The following is a 17700-nucleotide window of genomic DNA, read 5'->3' as shown; positions in this document are numbered from 1 at the left end:
GATCATTGGTTTTGCCTCATCTGTATATGATTGCTTTCAGTTTGTATACCCATCATCTCCGAATATTATGATCATACCCTGCCGACCTTCACAGACAGTACCTGCGTTGTATCCAAAAAGCATGTCTTTCATTTCCATCGGGGTATAAATGCTACTATAATCTCATTTTGGTGTATATATATATATAATTCAGCCTGATCTATTACCTCAACAAAGCTTGTACCTTCTCATCATCACCTGCTCTTCCCTTCCTTAACAACTCCCTAGACTCTCTAGCAGGTCTCTGTATCGATGGACCACCTTCACTACTCGATATGGACAACATCACCTTCCTTGTTATATCCTCTATCACATCTAATTCATAAAACGTATCGGGTGTTTCCTCAAGGATGTTCAATATCATCAGACTCGTTAATGCTGTGGGCTGATAGTCCGCCGAGGCCAAGAAGGTCTTTACTATACTTTCGATTGAGGGTGGATCACTGAATCCTAAGCCGGAAACTATACGTGATATCGATGTATTGTAATTTTCTATCGTCGATAGAGATACCAGTATCAGTATCACGATACCTGTATGCACGGACAGTCTCGACTTAGAAACTTACCATTCCTTCCTGCTGTGAATGCCTCCTCGACCAACTCTACGATTTGAGCCTTGGCACCTGCCCCGATATTCTTCCCTGCGCTCTTACATACAGCCGCAAGAGCGTTAGCCATGGAAGGTGCAATTTCGTTGTCACCCGATCGGATACCTCCTATCAGCTCGGTAATCAACGGATCGACACGAGGCTGGCGGAGCAACTCAACGCGATCAGCCTGGAAACCCGGAATTGTGGATGCATATGTTACTTGAGCCTACTCACCTGATGTTTCATCAATGCACCAAGACCAGCAGCAGCACGATTCCTGACTGATACAGCCGCAGGGTCGGATGCGGATTTAACGAAGGTTCTTGTAAGTTGAGGGTGGAAGGGTTTAACCAATTGAGGTACTTCTTCCAGTAACACTGTAAGAGTGATCAATCTGACATCGCATCGCACCCGACCAAGCATCAGCTGACTGTCCCATTGCTTATGGGAGATTAAGAAGTAAACTCACATGGCAGATTTGATCTGAGGGGCGATAGCTTGACCTGAAATCACACGGATCAAAGGCCCAGTCAGTTGGATGATATAAGGTTTGATGGCAGCTTCGCTAGTTCTCTGTACCAATTCTCCTATACCCAAAGCAGCTTGTTCTCTCTGTTCTTGCGTGCCACTCAACACACCAGCCAACAGGATTGGAACGATCGATTGTACACCTTTAGGTCTAGAGAAACCGGGAACCGTTCGACCTGGTGCACCAGAAGATTCGATACTCCTTCTCAAGGGAACGACCAAATCTTCTAATTCATCTTTATCAACAGTCTTGACGAAATATTCCAAAGCTTTCCAAGCTGCGGTGACGACTTCTTCCGTCGAGTCGTCAAACAAAGTAATGAGAATTCGGATCCAATCAACTCGGTATTCAGTCGTATCGGCTTCGTTGACTTGACACATAGTTCCGAATACGTCACATGCGGTAGCTCTCCGTACGGGGTTAGGATCTTTGGCCCATCCAATAAGAAGCATTTCCAGTAGGTGTATACCATCGGAATCTTCAACTGAAGCAAGTAACGATTCGATGGCGGAGTTGAGCTCCCCAAGGACTTCTTCGTCCTTCTCCTTCTCGAGCGATTTGACCAAAGCGCCCAACACCGTGTCGAGTCGCTTGTTGAGAGCTGAACCAGCCACTTTGACAAGCTGACCCAAGGCGCGTGCGTTGAAGGCCGTGATGGGTTGGGCGATGAGGGTGGGGATGAGGACAGGGAACACGCTGTTTGCTCGTACCTGCAGGTACAAATTTGTTAGCTTCTTCCAGTAGCCTCAATGTCAAGTCACAATGCAACTTACACTCATAACCTCCTGTAAGGCCTTCAAAGCAGTTTCCGAAGTTTCTCCGGGGTTTCTCATAGCCTCTAAGAGAGTAGGGATAGTCTGATCGATAGCCTTTGCACCCATGTAATGCTGCATGGCATCGAACGTTCTCGCGGCAGCACTTCGCACGGATGGTTCCGGATCGACCAGGGCCGTCCTGACTGACGCGATAATAGTATCTTCGTGATCCTGAATGACATCTTTGTTGGTAGCGGCCATGACATCTGCGAAAGCCAGACAAGCACCCTCTTTGCTTCGAGCATCGGGTGATGCGATAGCTTTTTGTAAGATAGGGATGATCTCGCCAAAGATTCGTTCTCCATTCTTTCGACATAACTCGCCAAGAGTTCGAGACGCGGTCTGTGATAGGTCACAGTCAGTATCCAGCTCGCCAAGTCTCTATCTATCACTCACCTCTTGTTGGTCGACTTCGGGACTTCCCAAAAGCGACATAATGAGCTGCATGAGGACAGGTAAGATCTCTCTTGTGGTTCGTGGAGTGTCTGGGGTAAATCAGATACGGTAAGTTTTTTTTGATTTGCTACAACCGCATGAAAAGCTCACTCTGCACCAGGGCTTTCCATATATGGATGGAAGCCTGTCTGACGGTAGACACCGCATCTTGACGAACGATGTACAATGTCGCCAGTACCCTGTCCCTTCTCTCTTGACCAAGAGCTTCGAGAAGGGCTTTCCTTGCCACATCGGCAGATTGGGCTGGAGCTTCGTCCTCTTCCAACTCGACTTTTCCACTGATACCGGTGACTCGGTACAGGAGTTCTCCGGTAAGTGAGATAGAAGATTGCTACAGTCTTCATCAGCATAACCCAGCTGACCTGGGTTTCATGGCAACTAACTCTTATTCTCCAAGATACATCGATCATGCCCTTCTCCAGTTCCGGTAACAGCAAGTCGATAGCCTTCGAAGAGTAATTGGCAATGATCATCTTACCAGCACGCATAGATGCTTCTCGTACTGCAGTTATGCAACATGTATCAGTGAATGTTGGTATACTATGTCCGAGATTCACACTAACCATATTCCGAATCGTCAGCCAGACCATTAAGGATGGGAGGGATAACTCTACCCAAATGAGGAGCGAATCGATGACCAAAAGTAGCAGGCAAGTAAACCAGGAGAGAGATGAATCCCTCTCTGACATATGGTCTTGGACTTGCTGTATTTGTGATAATCTCCGGTAAGAGTCCTTCCAGCTTCTCCATACCCAGACCAGACAGAACTTCCGATAGACCTTGAGCCGCACCTTGTCGGTCCACTCCGCTGGTGTCCGATCGAAGGGTTTGTAACAATTCTTGAACGAGACTGGGGAAGTTGGTTTCACCCAATCTCTCTACCAAAGTACCTAGCGACTTGGCTGCAGTCGCTCGCGCCTCAGGAACAGGGTCGACAAGGACTTCATGGACCAATGGCATGAGCTCGTTCAAGTACGGTACCAAATCACGGGTCTCGGTGAGTGACGCCATGTTACCGACGATCTGAGCAGCTTTTCGTTTGGTCTCGGATGATCGTTGTCGCAAACCACGATCTATGATGGGCATCACAAGAGCAAGAGAAGGAGCGTCGAGATAGTGCTCAAAGGTGGTCTTGAGCAAGGTCGATAAAGCAGTGTTGGTCCGGGCTGTAGGATCGGCAAGAGCCTTCATCAAGGTATTCTGAATAGACTTGACTTCAGGGTTGTTGAGCACTTCTCCGAATCGTTTCAAGCTGGTGTTGGCAGCTGATTTGACCTGTGCGTGAGCGTCGTTGACCACGCCTGTGAGGTGAGGAATAATGGTAGGCAGGGAGAGGGATAACTGTCGGGGAGCACAGAACGCCATAGCACTGCGAAAAGAGGTCGTTGGCTAATACATCATGCGAATACAGCTGTAAATCTAGCTCACCCCAATAACTCGATAGCCCCTTTCTTAATCCTCCATTGCTTCTCTTCCAGAGCGTCAAGCAGAGTAGGCAGCATCAATTTGACACAGTGACCGGATATTTTCGACATGATGACCTTCGAGGCATCTTGGGTGGCCTCTCTTACATCGCTGTTACCATCACCAAACAAGGCGAGTAGCTGTGGTACAAGCCTGCAAGAAATCGTCAGCTCAAGCTTCTATCCGACATTGCATTAGTGTCGGCTTACTCAAGAATGTAAGGTTCTAAACACCATTGTCAGCTATGTTAAGTAACCCACTACAAATGGATCGACTTACCGAAGACTTTGCCAAGCGTAGAAGTCAATGTTCTACCAAATGTAATCATAATCAGCTGCGATCGCTCTACATACGAGTCATACTCACTCATAAGCAAACAGTGCACCTTGTCTACTCTGATAAGCACTTTTATCTTCACCCGCCTCTTTCAGCTTGTCCATTAAGTCGTAATCTTTCAAACTCTGTAATCCTCTTCCTTTCACTATTCCCGCAAGACCATAAGCTGCTCCACGCCTAGCAGCGTATTTGGCACCGGTAGTCAACGTAGAGAACAACCGATCAACAAGATATTCAACTTCTTCTTCTGACATTCCAGCGACCAGAGGGGGAAGACAATCGGCTACGGCCGATTGTACAAGCTCGGATGGCGTGTTCAGCGCATCCACCAGTCGATCGACTACTTGTGGAATTCGGGAATCGGATGAATCGAGATGTCTTGCTAATCTACCGAACAACTACGTGACTATCTATCAGTAAATGCGAAACCGAGCAGCAAGATCAGCTCTCGCTTACGATGACAACAGCTTCTTTGATATAATCATCGGTTTCCGAACTTGGGGTGGCTGAGCCCAAATAGTCTTCAAACCTCTGCATCAACCCAGTAACGGCTTCCCCACCATGAATGTCGATGATGGAGATAGCAGCATTGAGCATAGTTCGTCGGACTTCTGAATGTCGATCACCAAGAGGTTCTTGCTTGATCAGGAAGTCAAATATGGGGGAGATGAGGGTCGTCGAAAGGAGAGGGGCGAGCTTTTCGAGAGCAGTAGCAATGGCAACTCTAGCTTCCCAAGGGTCAGGTCGATTGACAGTTTCGGGGATGACCATACCCTATAGTTGTATTGTCAGTCTGGCTTGTTTGCTGTGCACCTTGTGGACTTACAAATCGGTCATACTCTGGTACCAGCAGTTTGGCTTTCTCAGCGTAGAGCTCCTGCAACCCTCGTATTGTGGGTTCAACTTGATTAGGATGTTGCTCAGCACTTTCGGACAAGGCTCGGGCACATCCAAGTCTAACAGCAGCACTGCCATGACCTGTTCAGAGCGTCAGCTGTCTGAGTGAAGTATGAATAATTATAGGCAAGCTCACTGAGGTAGCGCAAAAGCGAGTTTAAGTATGTCTCTGGCAGATCCAGACCATTGTCATCCCAGATATGTAAAGCTAGATTGGCATTCTGTTCGTCATCATCGTGGATAGCAATCCACAACTCTTCCGAATAGTCAAGCTCAGTCAGATCGACCGGCTGTCGTTCAACCATCAGCATCGATAATCCACATAATGAAGATGAAATTACTCACCTGCAATGCTTGCAAAGCAGCATTCCTAACATTCGAGTCCTTGGACAAAGTACCAGCGATCATTTCTGATATTTCAGCGTGAGTCGCGACATCTTTGATAGCTGCACCGAGATCGGCAAGAGCGGAAGCTGCGTCTTTAGCGAGTTTGGAGTAGGTGCCAATTACATGTAGCAGATCCCGGATAGTTTGTAGTCGAGGATAAGCGTCGTTTGTGACTGTGAACATAGTCAGCAAGTCGAACGACTGAAGTAGTTGATCATTACTTACATTCTCCTACGCAAGCGGCGATGATATTGACGACCTGTTGTGAAATTGTCAGCTTATTCATGGGATCTCAGAACCTGATAAGCTCACCAAGATCAGCTGCTCTTGCGCTTCATCACTTTGAGGAGACTCCGTCCCAACTCCTCCTTTCGACACTACCTGGGTCAGAAGTAGACTAGTCAAGGAATACGTCGTACTGTCCAGAGGAGTCTGTTCGGCAATGAAGTAGATCTGATGTAGTAAACGTGTGACGAGTTCTGAGCACACAGAGATTAGCCGGAGTTCCGTACTTGGTATAAGCCGACCTACCTCCCACTGGTTCTTCTAAGTAATCTTCAGCTACTAGAGGAGCTTCATGACTCCTCAAGATAGCGGCAGCCAACATCCGTCTCGTTCCACCCAATCTCTCCGCAGCAAGAGTTCCGAGACCCTATAGATACATCAGCCATGGCTGTGTGACCTGAGATGAAGACGACTCACGATGAACACTTCAAACGCCCTTCCATCCACCAAGAAATGCCCAGCGCTGAACACACTAGCCAGCAGTACTTTGGCCATCTCGTCTACATGCTTACTAGTCTCTTCTGACAGACTGTTCGTAAGAGACGCAACGAGCTCCACACCTCTCTTCAATTGCCCTTGTACTTTGGCTATCTGACTTCTGACCTCCGCTTCCTTGGCCAGCTGGGCAGTGACAAGCGCTTGATCCTGTTTCGATAATTTGCCACCTATCTGAGTGGACTTCTTCTTAGCTAGCGAATCTCGGATCTCCTGCTCCCATTTCTCTGTAGCGTAATCTTTCCGGTTCTTATTTTCTGGCCCAGAATCTTTCTTAGGGTTAAGTACTGAAATGAATGCAATAGTCAGCATTTAGCTCTCATCGATCCCACAATTTTGGTCCAACTCACCATCCACAAATAGCTGATCTGCGGGTGTGGCCCAGATTCCTCGTTCTTCCAATCCTATAAAGTCCAAGCTAGCTGGATCAAGGTCTTCACGCAGCCTATCGAGGATTGTAGTGACATAGATGGAAGGAGCGATGAAAGCCAGAGTCGTGACAGCATGGTAAGCAGCTTCCGCCAATCTCGGATCCTACCAAGACATCAGCTTATAGTAGGGTTGATGCTTGAGAAACACTCACCTCTGGCGGTGTTCCCGCGGCATCCCAAAGGTTCTTCAATATTCTGTCCTTCTCATCAACGGCAATCACAGCAGGATCAAGTCCGAGACCTTGGACCAAGCTGATCCATGATATCTGGGCTTCAGGACTGATTTCCGGATGATGAGCAAGGACTATATAATCGACTGCTAAGTCCTCTAGAACGGACTTGTCCGTTTCGGGGGATGCAACGAATATAGCTGATAGCAGTCGTCCAATATCTCGAGATTTGGAGGAGACGGTGTCATCGTCTTCAGCTGAGACTTTGAGCTTCGATGCTGCTTTGCGTTCGTCATGCGATTTCAACCATGATTTCAAGGCTTCCCGGAAAGTACGGCTAACTTGCTGAGGGTTCTTCTTCACCAAAGAGGATACGACTGATAAAGTCTCTCGACGGATCGCCGTAGACTTGCTTTCGAAAGCGAGGTGAATGAATGTGAGACCGATTGCGATCCTGTTGTCGAAACGTCAGCTCTTGTCCCCATTCATGCTGAATGATGGGTCAACTTACCTAGCCGCACTGGTGTTAACCTTGGTTGCCGAGGATCCGACGATACTTTCTACAGACCTCAAGAGCCATTTCTCATCTTCCTCCGCTGGTAACTTGATATGCACTTTATCATTCAGTAAGAACGAAGGCTTGGGGGAAGTAGCCAAAATTCCCTCCAAAGCTGAACTTCTAGTCAATTTGGCTGCAGCTGGCATGCCGTTAAGCGGTCCAAGGGCCAAAGCGAGAGCTACATATCCTTCTAAGAAACCACCTGCATTAGCTGGTAAGCATGCTGAGGCGGCTTTGAGATTTATGTCCAACGCTGGAGCAAGCAGCCCTACCAGCTTTTCACCTTCGACCGAGAATTGTTGACCAGCCGATTGTACGGTCCAGATAGCTTCTCCTATAGCGACTGATAATCCTCGACGAGTAGGTATCTTAGTCGAATTTAGATCTTTGACCAAAGCGGAGCTTGCGGCTGTTGCAACCGTTTTATTGGAAGTGAGAAGATGCGCGAGGTGAGGGGTAAGAGCAGAATTAAGGGCGTGGAAAGCAGGTTCATTTCCTTCTTTGGCCACTAATCCAGGTAATATATCGACGACTATGGATGATACAGTATCGGAGGGAGTGAGTTGCGACGCCATGGTGAAAAGGATTGCACGATGTTCTGGACTCGCTGTTTTCCCTGTTTTAGGCAAAGCAAGGATGTCGCTTGCGATTTTCGCTTGGACTTTTTGGTCATTGCATCGTCTGAGTATAGCTCGCATGAGAATGACGGATTTGGATCTCGTCTCGGCATTGGATGATTTGGAGGATGACGAGGTGGAAGGGACCAATTTTGCAGGCAGAATCGGCGATATATCGTGTGGACAGGTCGTAAGCAGATCCGCAGTAACTATGAGCGCAATCAGCTCAGGCAGCATAGTGAATATACATGTAGCTTACGCTCGAGAGCATGTTCCGGCGATCTCAATAGCATCTTCTCTGCTGCAGGTATCAACCTTTCCACCAAGATATCGTAAGTAACAAATTCCGCCAAAAATTCGGATAGAGCCGTCTATATAAAATGTCAGCTTTTGATTCTGTAGCTCGCGTTTAAGAAATTGATCTTACAGAAGCATGGCGCGAAGGTGCAGTCTTAGAGCTCAGTATGTTTGTACTGTAGTAGGTGATGATGGCATCCTAAGAGAATATACTCATCAGAACAACGTAGCTCAGAAAATTCTTGGTACACCCACCTTCTCCTTTTCAACGATTTCCCTGATATCCTGCGAGTCGCCTTCTTTCCCTTGTCCAGCTGGTCTAAGCCTGAGTGCTACACCGATCACATGTGATATGAGGACAGCCAATCGGGAAGGGACAGATGCGGATCTTGTGAGAAGAGAATGCAGTATGGCAGGAAGAGCAGGTCGTAGCTAGGCATGAGAGAGGTCAAATCAATCTGTATTGCAGTCAATGACAATATACTTACCTCTCTCAACACTCGCCATGTCCTTATGCCTGTTTTCTTACGCATTCGCGCTACTCTTTTGGCATAAGTCATTTTGTCCTGCGCTAAACTTATAGCATCCAGTACTAAAGCTAAGCTCAACAACAAGTCCTGTCCTTGGCTTGAAGTGACAAAGGTCTCGGCGGGACCTCGAGAGATAGCAAGCGTGTGAAGAAGGGATAAGGTGAGGAATAGATAGGCGAAGAGGGTTCGAGGAGGGATACTGATCACCATACGATCAGCGTCTATGTCAGTAGTTGGGATGCCGTTCGGTAACGCTTACACTTTCGTTGGGTTTGCTGCCTTTTCCACCTCGATAGTAGTCCACTTGACGAGCTTGTCACCAAGCTTCAATTTTCCCTCGCTACCTTCTGGAGCCTTCTCGTCTCTTTCAACTAGCTCTTGGAGAATCTGCACCACATCATCAATGTGATCCGTATCCGTGAGTAAAGGAATACAGGATAGTATCGACGTCATAACAGCTGGTACCTGTGAGGATGGAGGAGCTGCACACTAGAATCAGCCAAGGGGTCTGATATGCAGCGGATACTCAATATTCAGCTTACATTGATCTGAAACGTAGAGGTATCTAGCAATGAATGCCCTCCTCCTTTTCTTGCTTCTATCCATTAATGAAGGTCGTAACTTTGATCCTATCGATTCCCAATCCACCTCCACCTCTCTCTTCCCCTGCACATCAACTCGTTCATCATCTTCATTTATTTCATTATCGTCGTCTACAGCTCCATTAGGTCTGCCGTCAACTGATACTTCCGATTCGGACTCGTAAGCTTCTCCAGCATCGGTTTCGTCGTTCTTCTCGAGCCACGATCCGACCTTTGTTTGCGCGGACATGCCGCTCTGGGCTTGCAGCTTTCTGTGGGTATTCTTTGGGACCGGAATCTTGAGATTTTCTATCACTGGGTCGGATTGATAAGGGAAGCAGAGAGTGGGTGATAGGTATACAAGGTGATGATATAGGTATACAAATGTCTATGCTTTGAGATTGGGGATATGATGAATGTTTGAACTGGTCAAATACTCTACTGGTCAAATTCAGGACCAACTCATTCGATGATTGATTTGGAAAAATGTGGAGACTCCATTCGGATCCGAGAGGTGCGTTGTCCAAAAGCTTATTTGAGCGACCCATTTCACATTGGGATGTTTATCTCGCGACACTATCGGTTAGCTGTTTTCTTAACGCCGATGGTGTTTTCAGTCTGGTCACACAAGTGCCACATTACCCAATTGAGTCCCTTTGGTGCATGGCATTGGGATCCGGTTTGCATGCAGCTAGCTTCCCTAGGACACCACTCACCACTCTCACTCTCGTTGACAGATTTTGTTGAAATCGTCAATTGTCACTAGCTAGGTGTTGCTTCTTCATCCATCAAAAGATAGGTCGATAAAGTAAGTCCCCTATCACTTCTATAGCTCATCACTTCCTCGTTGTCACATACTCATTCGACTTTACTACTTGTCCAGATGCCTACCCGATTCTCCAACACCCGAAAGCACAGAGGTCACGTCTCAGCCGGTCACGGTCGTGTAGGAAAACACAGGAAGCATCCGGGTGGTAGAGGTCTTGCTGGTGGTCAACACCACCACAGAACCAACTTCGACAAGGTTAGTAGATATTTGATTTGGTGGAGGATAGGCTGGATGAGAATTGGATATGGAAGCAAAGGATCATTTCGGTGGTGATTCAGGGGATGACATGATTTCGGAGGGATAATGCTTTATGGATGTGGATGGGTTTAAGAGATCCATATCGGCCAGTGAAAAAAGATGGGATCAGGATCAGCATCAGATGGATGGATGGGAGATGCTCAAAGATCAGCGAGGCAAATGGAGGAATGATGGTTGGATATCATGCTGATCGTGCTTTGATATATAGTACCACCCTGGTTACTTCGGTAAAGTTGGTATGAGACACTACCATCTCCTCAAGAACCACTACTACAAACCCACCATCAACCTCGACAAAGTGAGTTTTGGGATTCCCCACATCGGTTCGAAATAGGAATGATGGAAATTGATGGATTTGATTTATTTTTGTTAAAATAGCTCATCTCCCTCCCTGAAGCTAAAGTTGATGCTCCCGCCGGTACCGTCCCAGTGATTGACCTTGTCCACCTTGGTAAATTCAAGCTTGTGAGTGATCCTCAGCTCTTCCAGTTTGCTGTATTGGTGGAAACTCTGTTCTACTTGTGAACCATACTGATTTGAATTTCTTCCGTCACACACAGCTCGGTAAAGGACGAGTCAACCAACCATTCATCGTCAAGACTCGATTCGTTTCAAAGTTAGCTGAAGAGAAGATCAAGGAAGCTGGTGGTGTTGTCAAGCTCGTCGCTTAGATAGATGAGATATGATAATGGATTAGGTTTGGTTTCACTCAGACTTAGGGACGTGGATGTTGCAGCCAAGGCATGCAATGTGTACATGATAACGTGAGCGGATATGGTTGTACCATCTACGTTTGAATATGGTTCTGCACCATTACGGTGGAAAATGAAGAAGGGATTAATAAAGTGATGATGAGTCCGGTGTGAGTCAGTGGAGGAGAATGGAACAGGACGGGATATCCATCTAAGCACAGATTTCCAGCTCATCCTTGAGGAAGATAGCTGTTATCTTGCTATTATGTTTGTCCTTCCGTTAACTCCTTCCAACATCTTCATACATCATCGTCGTGATTATACAGACAAGATTTCACTATCACTGCTATAACGAGATATTACACAAAAAGTATCAAACTTTATACGCCCGACCCGACAACTTTCACGATCCACGAAATCCGAAGCGCGTTCCTCACTGGCCCTAATCTTTAATAACCATCTGATCGTCCATCAATACTGACACTGAGAATGACAACCAGTAGATAATTCAGTCAGTCAACTGATATACTGGAATAATCGAAAAGCAAAATCTCTTCGAGACTCACCTCAGGCCTCAAATGATTTTCTCGACCTATGGTGAAAGCTTTTCTCGCATCTCCCTTCATATTACTTCTTTATATTGCCATTATATCGCTCGACATTACTCATTAGCCTCTTCAAGAAATTCTTATTAGGCGATACCTTCCACTTTTTAGGTGATGTATCAATCAATTCTACTCCTCTTAGAGACCTCTCTTTCTCCATTCTCGAATAAAGTGATAAACTAGATTGATTCATTCCATTCCCAATCACCTTATCTTCATCTTCTTTATGTTCGTCTTCAGGGCCATATCTTGAATGAACCTCATCAATCTCATTAAATCCAATTGACCTATCGTCTCTATCCCTTCCCCAAGTGGAATGCGATTCAACAACTGACCCTCTTTCAGACATTGCAATAGCAATTCTCAACGCCTCTCTTCGCTCCTCCGTCCTAGCATTATTCCTTTGTTGGACGAATTGCCAGAACGTCGTAGTTTCCAGAGAAGGATCAAGGTACTTGGATCTATCTTCTGGTTTTCTTGTCGTGTGAATTATATATCCAACTTCTTTATCTTTGGGTTTCGGTTTAGGTTTCTTTTGATATGGATGGAATCGTTTGGGTTTAGAGGGATTTTCCTTCGATTTTTCAGGTTCATGAGTGTTGATTTCTTGGCCAAGGGCCTGGCGCAAGTCGATAGGACAAGGAAATAAGGGATGAGAAGGTCCTTCTACCGTGGAAGAATTGAGGGTCCCTGTCCCTGTGTTATCTGGATTGAGAGGTTTCCAAGTCAATGCGAGAGAAGCGAGATTCATTGATAACTCATCTTCGAAGATGAAATCCCTCGAAGGTGAAGAGGCTGGTAAGACGCTACCAGTATATTGACGATCAGGAATGCTATTGAAAGATTCTAGAGAAGTGCTGAAACCATCCGACAAAGGGGGGAAGGTTGTCTCGTAAAGATCGATATCCATCGGTTCTGGTTTTAGCGGTATCAGTGAAGGTGGATCGATGGGCATCATGGAGGTCAAGGTACAAGAAAACAAGATCACCCATACGGAGAATAGTCTCAACCATAGCAAGAGGACGAGATGAAATCAAGAGAAGGAAGCGATATCATTTTCAACAGACTACAGTCTGTGCGAATGAATAGAGAATTTCCAATTGACCTCTCATTGGTTTCAGCGGTATGTTTATCGAAGTTACCAAAATGATCAGTTCAATTTAGACAGAGCCTGAGAGCAAAAGATTCTATTATATACCTCGTGTCTACAGGAGGAATGAGAACAACTGACGATAGAGAAACAGAACATTTGTCGAATGAACGTTCGATGGTATGTATATACCTTGACACAAGGACTTTCTCTCCTTCGTTGAACAAAAACAAAGTCGATGATGGGTGTTCGATGTTTTGAAGTAGACGAAACAGAGGTGTACTACGCATGATCGATGGGGATACTCCAACTTTGACATTACACATACCAATACCGCAAGACACAACAGGTATGCAACTCGATAATACACTACAATCGGGAGGGAGATTATAAAAATCTGAGCTACACTATATACAGTATGTACACAAGTATGACTCGCCAGATCAACTGGGATGATTAGCTAAAAATGTTGGATCTATAGGTACGGGACCTTTCTTCCTGAAAATCAGATAACTCCTAAGTACCATATGTCTCTTGATAGCTGCTCTACATTGTGCGATCCTTTCGTTCACCAACACTTCTTCTCGAGTAAGTGGTATCTTCAAATAACCTTGTGCATGTGAAGAATACTTCTTGCCTGTTGATTTTTGAGGTGAGCCGAAACGGCCTTGTGGATAACGATAGGTTGTCCAGCCTTGATTAATGAGACTGCCCGTCGAAATTGATCGCGAGTTAGTATCGGATCTGTTTTGGCAATGAGGCGAGTTTTGATGGTCATAAGGCGGCCTTGGGGAGATAATTATCGAAGGAGCGAAGAAAGGCAATCGTTGAGGATGTATATTACTATCCACACTCGTGGGATTACCAAACAATCGCGGTGGTCGACGACAAAGTGGAATAAGGTTTGGTCCAGTGGCGAATGTGGCTTGAATCGGAGAGGTGTTTCTCGGCATGAATCGTAACGAGGGAGTAGGGAACTAAAGTATGTGTGAGAATCAAGATGAGTGATTTCACATCGAGTCAACCGGGCTAGATTCGAGGGACATACCTTTTGATAAAGCATTCGGAGATTGTTTTTAGTAAATATAGGCATGAAAGACGGAGGTCCTTCCATATCGTCTTGCCCTATCGTCTTTGCTAATTCGGTTTGAGAGTCGGGCTCATCTTCCGAATGAATGAAAAGATCTTGGATCCGCATTCCTTCATGATCGATCTCTGTCTCTTGGTTCTGATTCTGAAGTTCGTCTACATAAAGCAATTGAGATATAACCCCAGGATCTATCATCGATCTAGATGGATTTGTAATGCGATTGAAGAAGGATTGAAAAGATGATTCGGGATAGATAATCTGTGGAAGATGATGTGAACACGTATAGTCTTGATCCATATCTACATCCATGTCGATACTCGGGTCTATCTCGACATCCAGCATGATCTCTTCTGAAGCAAGAACGAGCGGAGAAATGGAAAATATTGGTGGAGTATTCTCGTGCATAGTGCCCGAAAATGGTGTATCACTCAAGTGCTGCAGGACGAAGTGTTTCTGTTGATAAAAAGATAAGAGCTATGAAGGAGGTTTCCACACGAAAGACCTGTACTGGAATGAGAAGTCCAAATGAAGGTCGCTTAGAATCATAGAAGACGCTGAACACGAAGGCTAAAAATGTGGTGCGTGGTGGGAACGATGCAAGAAGTCAATACTTATCACTTTGTTGTGGCAATAGAGTGAATTTAGCGCTTTGACCGTATCTTGCGACTGAACGGAAACACATCTAAGTTACTGTAACTCATGCCACATGCAAAACATCGATTGATCATAAAGATACGACCCAGGTAGTATATGCTTGAAACCTGTATTCTTTGAGAATTATGAACTACAAAATCAAAATACCTGAAATGCATATATACCGGGGAGGAAGGTTACTCATCTGAAGTAAGGGAAATTGGTCAACGACCCGAAATCTCGACTGATCATTTTCAAAATCTGAAATCCCATATTATCATTTTAATTTTTGGCCTCTTTTCGAGCTTTCTTGTTAGCTGCCTTATTATAAGCCTTGTTATGAAGGTATTGCTCCAAGGTCAAACCTCTTCATCGAGCAGCACCCTGTTGTGTACTATCTAGTTTCTTCTCTGATCTCTTTTTCTTCTTCTTTTTGTCCTTGTTCCCGACGAAGTGCGCGAGAGACTTTTGTTGAGTGGTTACACTTTTGATGGTCTTGGGACTGGGAGTATGGTCCACATGTCTTGGGGGGCTGAGATTATCAGGACTGCTTGATATGACGATTGGTAGATGAGAAGATAAAGCAGGGGAAGAAGGTGGGAAAGGGATAAAATCCAATTCTTCGGTTTCTTCCAAAGAAAGGTCGATGAAGTGATCGAGAAGAACCGGATATGAATCACATGTAGCTTCAGCTTTTGTGTTGGGTGGGCGCTTGGTCTTACAAAGCTGGATGATCCCAGGACCCTGGGAAGGTAAAGAAACAGGGGGAAGAGGTGCTTTGAGCTTTGACGCCGTGGTATTGAGTAGAAGGGAGATGAGGAGGAGGATCTTGAATGAAAGATCTTGAATTTCCAGAAGGAGGATCAACACTGACAAATAAGTCGGTGGTGTTCGTACTTACTATAATTATGGTCATATTAGTGGCATCACAATATTTGCTATTGGTGGTGACTTGAAGAAGGCAGAAATAGAACTCACTAACTTCGGTAGGTCCATCATCTTCTGTTGCTCTCGATGATTCCCTTTTTTTCTTCATAGCTTCTCTTCTCCTCATAGCAGCAGCTTTCAGCCCTCTGAGCTTGTCTGCACCTGACAACTCTGTAGAAGTATCTACGTCCCTTTCCCCTTTCTTCCATTCCTTCCTCCTTCCATCGGGAGTATAACATCCAAAGGGTCTGCCTTGGGAGTCGAGCGTATCTCTGGGCGGTACCTCGATAGCCTGCAACGAGTGAAAGGAAGTCATCTTGAACATGTTACACCATATTGGCAGATCGAGAGGAACAGGACTCTCATCGCTCCATGCCGGTATATTGAACTGGGGATGGAACGGTAAGAAGCCGAAGGGATACACTGGCAAGATATGTGGGTGGAAATTTTGATACTCCATCTTGCTCCAAGTGAACATCGAAGGGAGTTATCAAGATATAATAGATCATAAGAAAGAGAAAGAAAAAGAAAACTGCAAGGCTTCCAGAAAAAAAAAAAAGATGAGCATTCATGTGTTTCCGTGTTCCGGTTCGTGCGGGTGATAGTCAATGAGCAATAACGCACGAGCCTACAAAGTAAACAAAGTAACTCAAACGAGGTCAAAACGCATCATCGTGTTGGTCACATATATATTTCATCTTATTCCCAGTCGGAATGAGATACAATACTCATCACAATCAAGTATGTTTGCCACACAGATTCACAGATGCAACAGCGAAGCATGCTTCTAGTGTATGTAGTGCATCCTTCGCTATCCCTCTGAACTTCCCAAAAGTATGACTGAGTAATACAAATTCCAGTTCAAGGGTTGATGCATCGTCTTCATCCTTCTGTACATACCATACCGCTCTTGGGTGCAGTAGGCCGCCACCACTGTATCTATATACAATACTGTGATCCCTCGTATCAATTACCAGGATAAACTCATTTAGTATACTTCAACTTCCTAGGTTGTAAATAGTTGTATGCGGAGATATATGATCATATTGTGAGTTATTCGATGGTATCGCCCCTCTTGAGTCTTGGTAAGATGACTTTCCTCCATACGTCGTATAGTTCTTGGTTCATCACTCGAGGTCAGCTCAATCACAATTTGTCATTATTGGACGAGCGGAAACTGGGGACTTACGGGATTTGGTTCTACCTGGAAATGATGCTGCGATACATTCCCAATCTGGATTACATGACTAGGGAACATATTTAGAGTGGTGCCACGAAATTCAAAATGAACCAAAATCACGTCAGCTTGTAGAATTTGAGGTAAGTTGTGGTATACATCATCATTTCGTATGATCGTTGATGAGGTGATTAGTGGACAAACTTACATCCAATACGATCATCAACGTGGCGATCTTCATTTCTCTTGTCCAGTCTTTTCCATCTCCCGACCAAGGCTTATTAGTGAGGAGAGAAGTTTTGATTACTTTTCGCCAAACATCTTTACATTCTGTTAAGATAAGAAGATATCAGTCGTTGAGCACACGTAGCCATATTAGTGGTATTTAAATACGAATCGGTGTCTTGCCTATATCTTTCCCCAATTCGGTCCAATCGGCATCTTTCGAACTCTGCTTGTTGTGTGTGAGATATCTCGTCAGCTCACAGTCCTTGATCTCACGTCTAGTTGGAGACTGTGTACTTACTTTGAGGAATAAAGTTACCAATAGAGTTTTATCGTATTCGCTCTTCTTTCCTTTCGAGTGAACAAGAGATGGAGATTGGACAGATGGATAATCCAGTTTGGTCTGTTTGGGTGAAGTGTTGGGTTTATCATATGGTTTGGATGCTTGTGAATTCGATTTGTTGATCTTTGGCATTGCGTGTGGCCGATTATGATACTGATGAGGATGAGAAGATGTGGAGTGACTGTCTTAGAAGATTGATCAAGTAAAGTAGGACTTTCAGTGAGAGAACAGAAGAAAGAAGGAAGAAGGAAGAAGCAAGAAAACTATAAGTGAGGAAATGGTAAACACATAAGCATATGCTGAAGAGTTGACTCACCTTGCTCGATGTAACATTACCAAAGGACCCTCCCTCC

At 45.3% G+C, this 17700-nt stretch overlaps 6 protein-coding genes across 6 annotated transcripts; 1 reads left to right on the top strand and 5 right to left on the bottom strand.

Moving 5' to 3' along the window:
• Positions 1-202: 202 nt before the first annotated feature.
• I203_108140 (uncharacterized protein) lies at positions 203-9728 on the bottom strand (the record flags this gene model as incomplete). Its single annotated transcript, XM_065518334.1, has 30 exons — positions 203-531; positions 606-789; positions 864-1023; positions 1099-1868; positions 1932-2315; positions 2370-2458; positions 2520-2760; positions 2813-2931; positions 2993-3798; positions 3858-4046; positions 4103-4118; positions 4173-4204; positions 4260-4627; positions 4686-5003; positions 5056-5207; positions 5263-5416; positions 5472-5686; positions 5739-5772; positions 5826-5992; positions 6045-6165; positions 6216-6580; positions 6644-6827; positions 6877-7348; positions 7406-8279; positions 8330-8441; positions 8498-8566; positions 8623-8799; positions 8856-9096; positions 9157-9379; positions 9440-9728. The coding sequence occupies 30 exons, from the start codon at positions 9726-9728 to the stop codon at positions 203-205; spliced, it is 7854 nt and encodes a 2617-aa protein (XP_065372699.1).
• A 633-nt stretch (positions 9729-10361) lies between these two features.
• I203_108139 (60S ribosomal protein uL15) lies at positions 10362-11236 on the top strand (the record flags this gene model as incomplete). The annotated part of the gene is made up of 4 exons (XM_019148316.1): positions 10362-10502; positions 10774-10863; positions 10944-11030; positions 11126-11236. 4 exons carry the CDS (start codon positions 10362-10364, stop codon positions 11234-11236), a joined length of 429 nt encoding a protein of 142 aa, XP_019002549.1.
• A 648-nt stretch (positions 11237-11884) lies between these two features.
• On the bottom strand, positions 11885-12817 carry I203_108138 (uncharacterized protein; the record flags this gene model as incomplete). Its single annotated transcript, XM_019148315.1, has 1 exon — positions 11885-12817. One exon carries the CDS (start codon positions 12815-12817, stop codon positions 11885-11887), a length of 933 nt encoding a protein of 310 aa, XP_019002548.1.
• A 578-nt stretch (positions 12818-13395) lies between these two features.
• I203_108137 (uncharacterized protein) lies at positions 13396-14150 on the bottom strand (the record flags this gene model as incomplete). The annotated part of the gene is made up of 2 exons (XM_019148314.1): positions 13396-13929; positions 14001-14150. The coding sequence occupies 2 exons, from the start codon at positions 14148-14150 to the stop codon at positions 13396-13398; spliced, it is 684 nt and encodes a 227-aa protein (XP_019002547.1).
• Positions 14151-15044: 894 nt separating this feature from the next.
• I203_108136 (uncharacterized protein) lies at positions 15045-16062 on the bottom strand (the record flags this gene model as incomplete). Its single annotated transcript, XM_065518333.1, has 3 exons — positions 15045-15503; positions 15550-15575; positions 15654-16062. The coding sequence occupies 3 exons, from the start codon at positions 16060-16062 to the stop codon at positions 15045-15047; spliced, it is 894 nt and encodes a 297-aa protein (XP_065372698.1).
• Positions 16063-16655: 593 nt separating this feature from the next.
• Positions 16656-17479, bottom strand: I203_108135 (uncharacterized protein; the record flags this gene model as incomplete). The annotated part of the gene is made up of 5 exons (XM_019148312.1): positions 16656-16720; positions 16792-16849; positions 16988-17109; positions 17173-17230; positions 17306-17479. The coding sequence occupies 5 exons, from the start codon at positions 17477-17479 to the stop codon at positions 16656-16658; spliced, it is 477 nt and encodes a 158-aa protein (XP_019002545.1).
• Positions 17480-17700: the final 221 nt, after the last annotated feature.

The sequence above is a fragment of the Kwoniella mangroviensis genome, chromosome 3, assembly GCF_000507465.2.
Source record: "Kwoniella mangroviensis CBS 8507 chromosome 3, whole genome shotgun sequence".
Classification (NCBI taxonomy): Eukaryota; Fungi; Basidiomycota; class Tremellomycetes; order Tremellales; family Cryptococcaceae; genus Kwoniella; species Kwoniella mangrovensis.
This window is presented reverse-complemented; position numbering and strand designations above follow the sequence as displayed.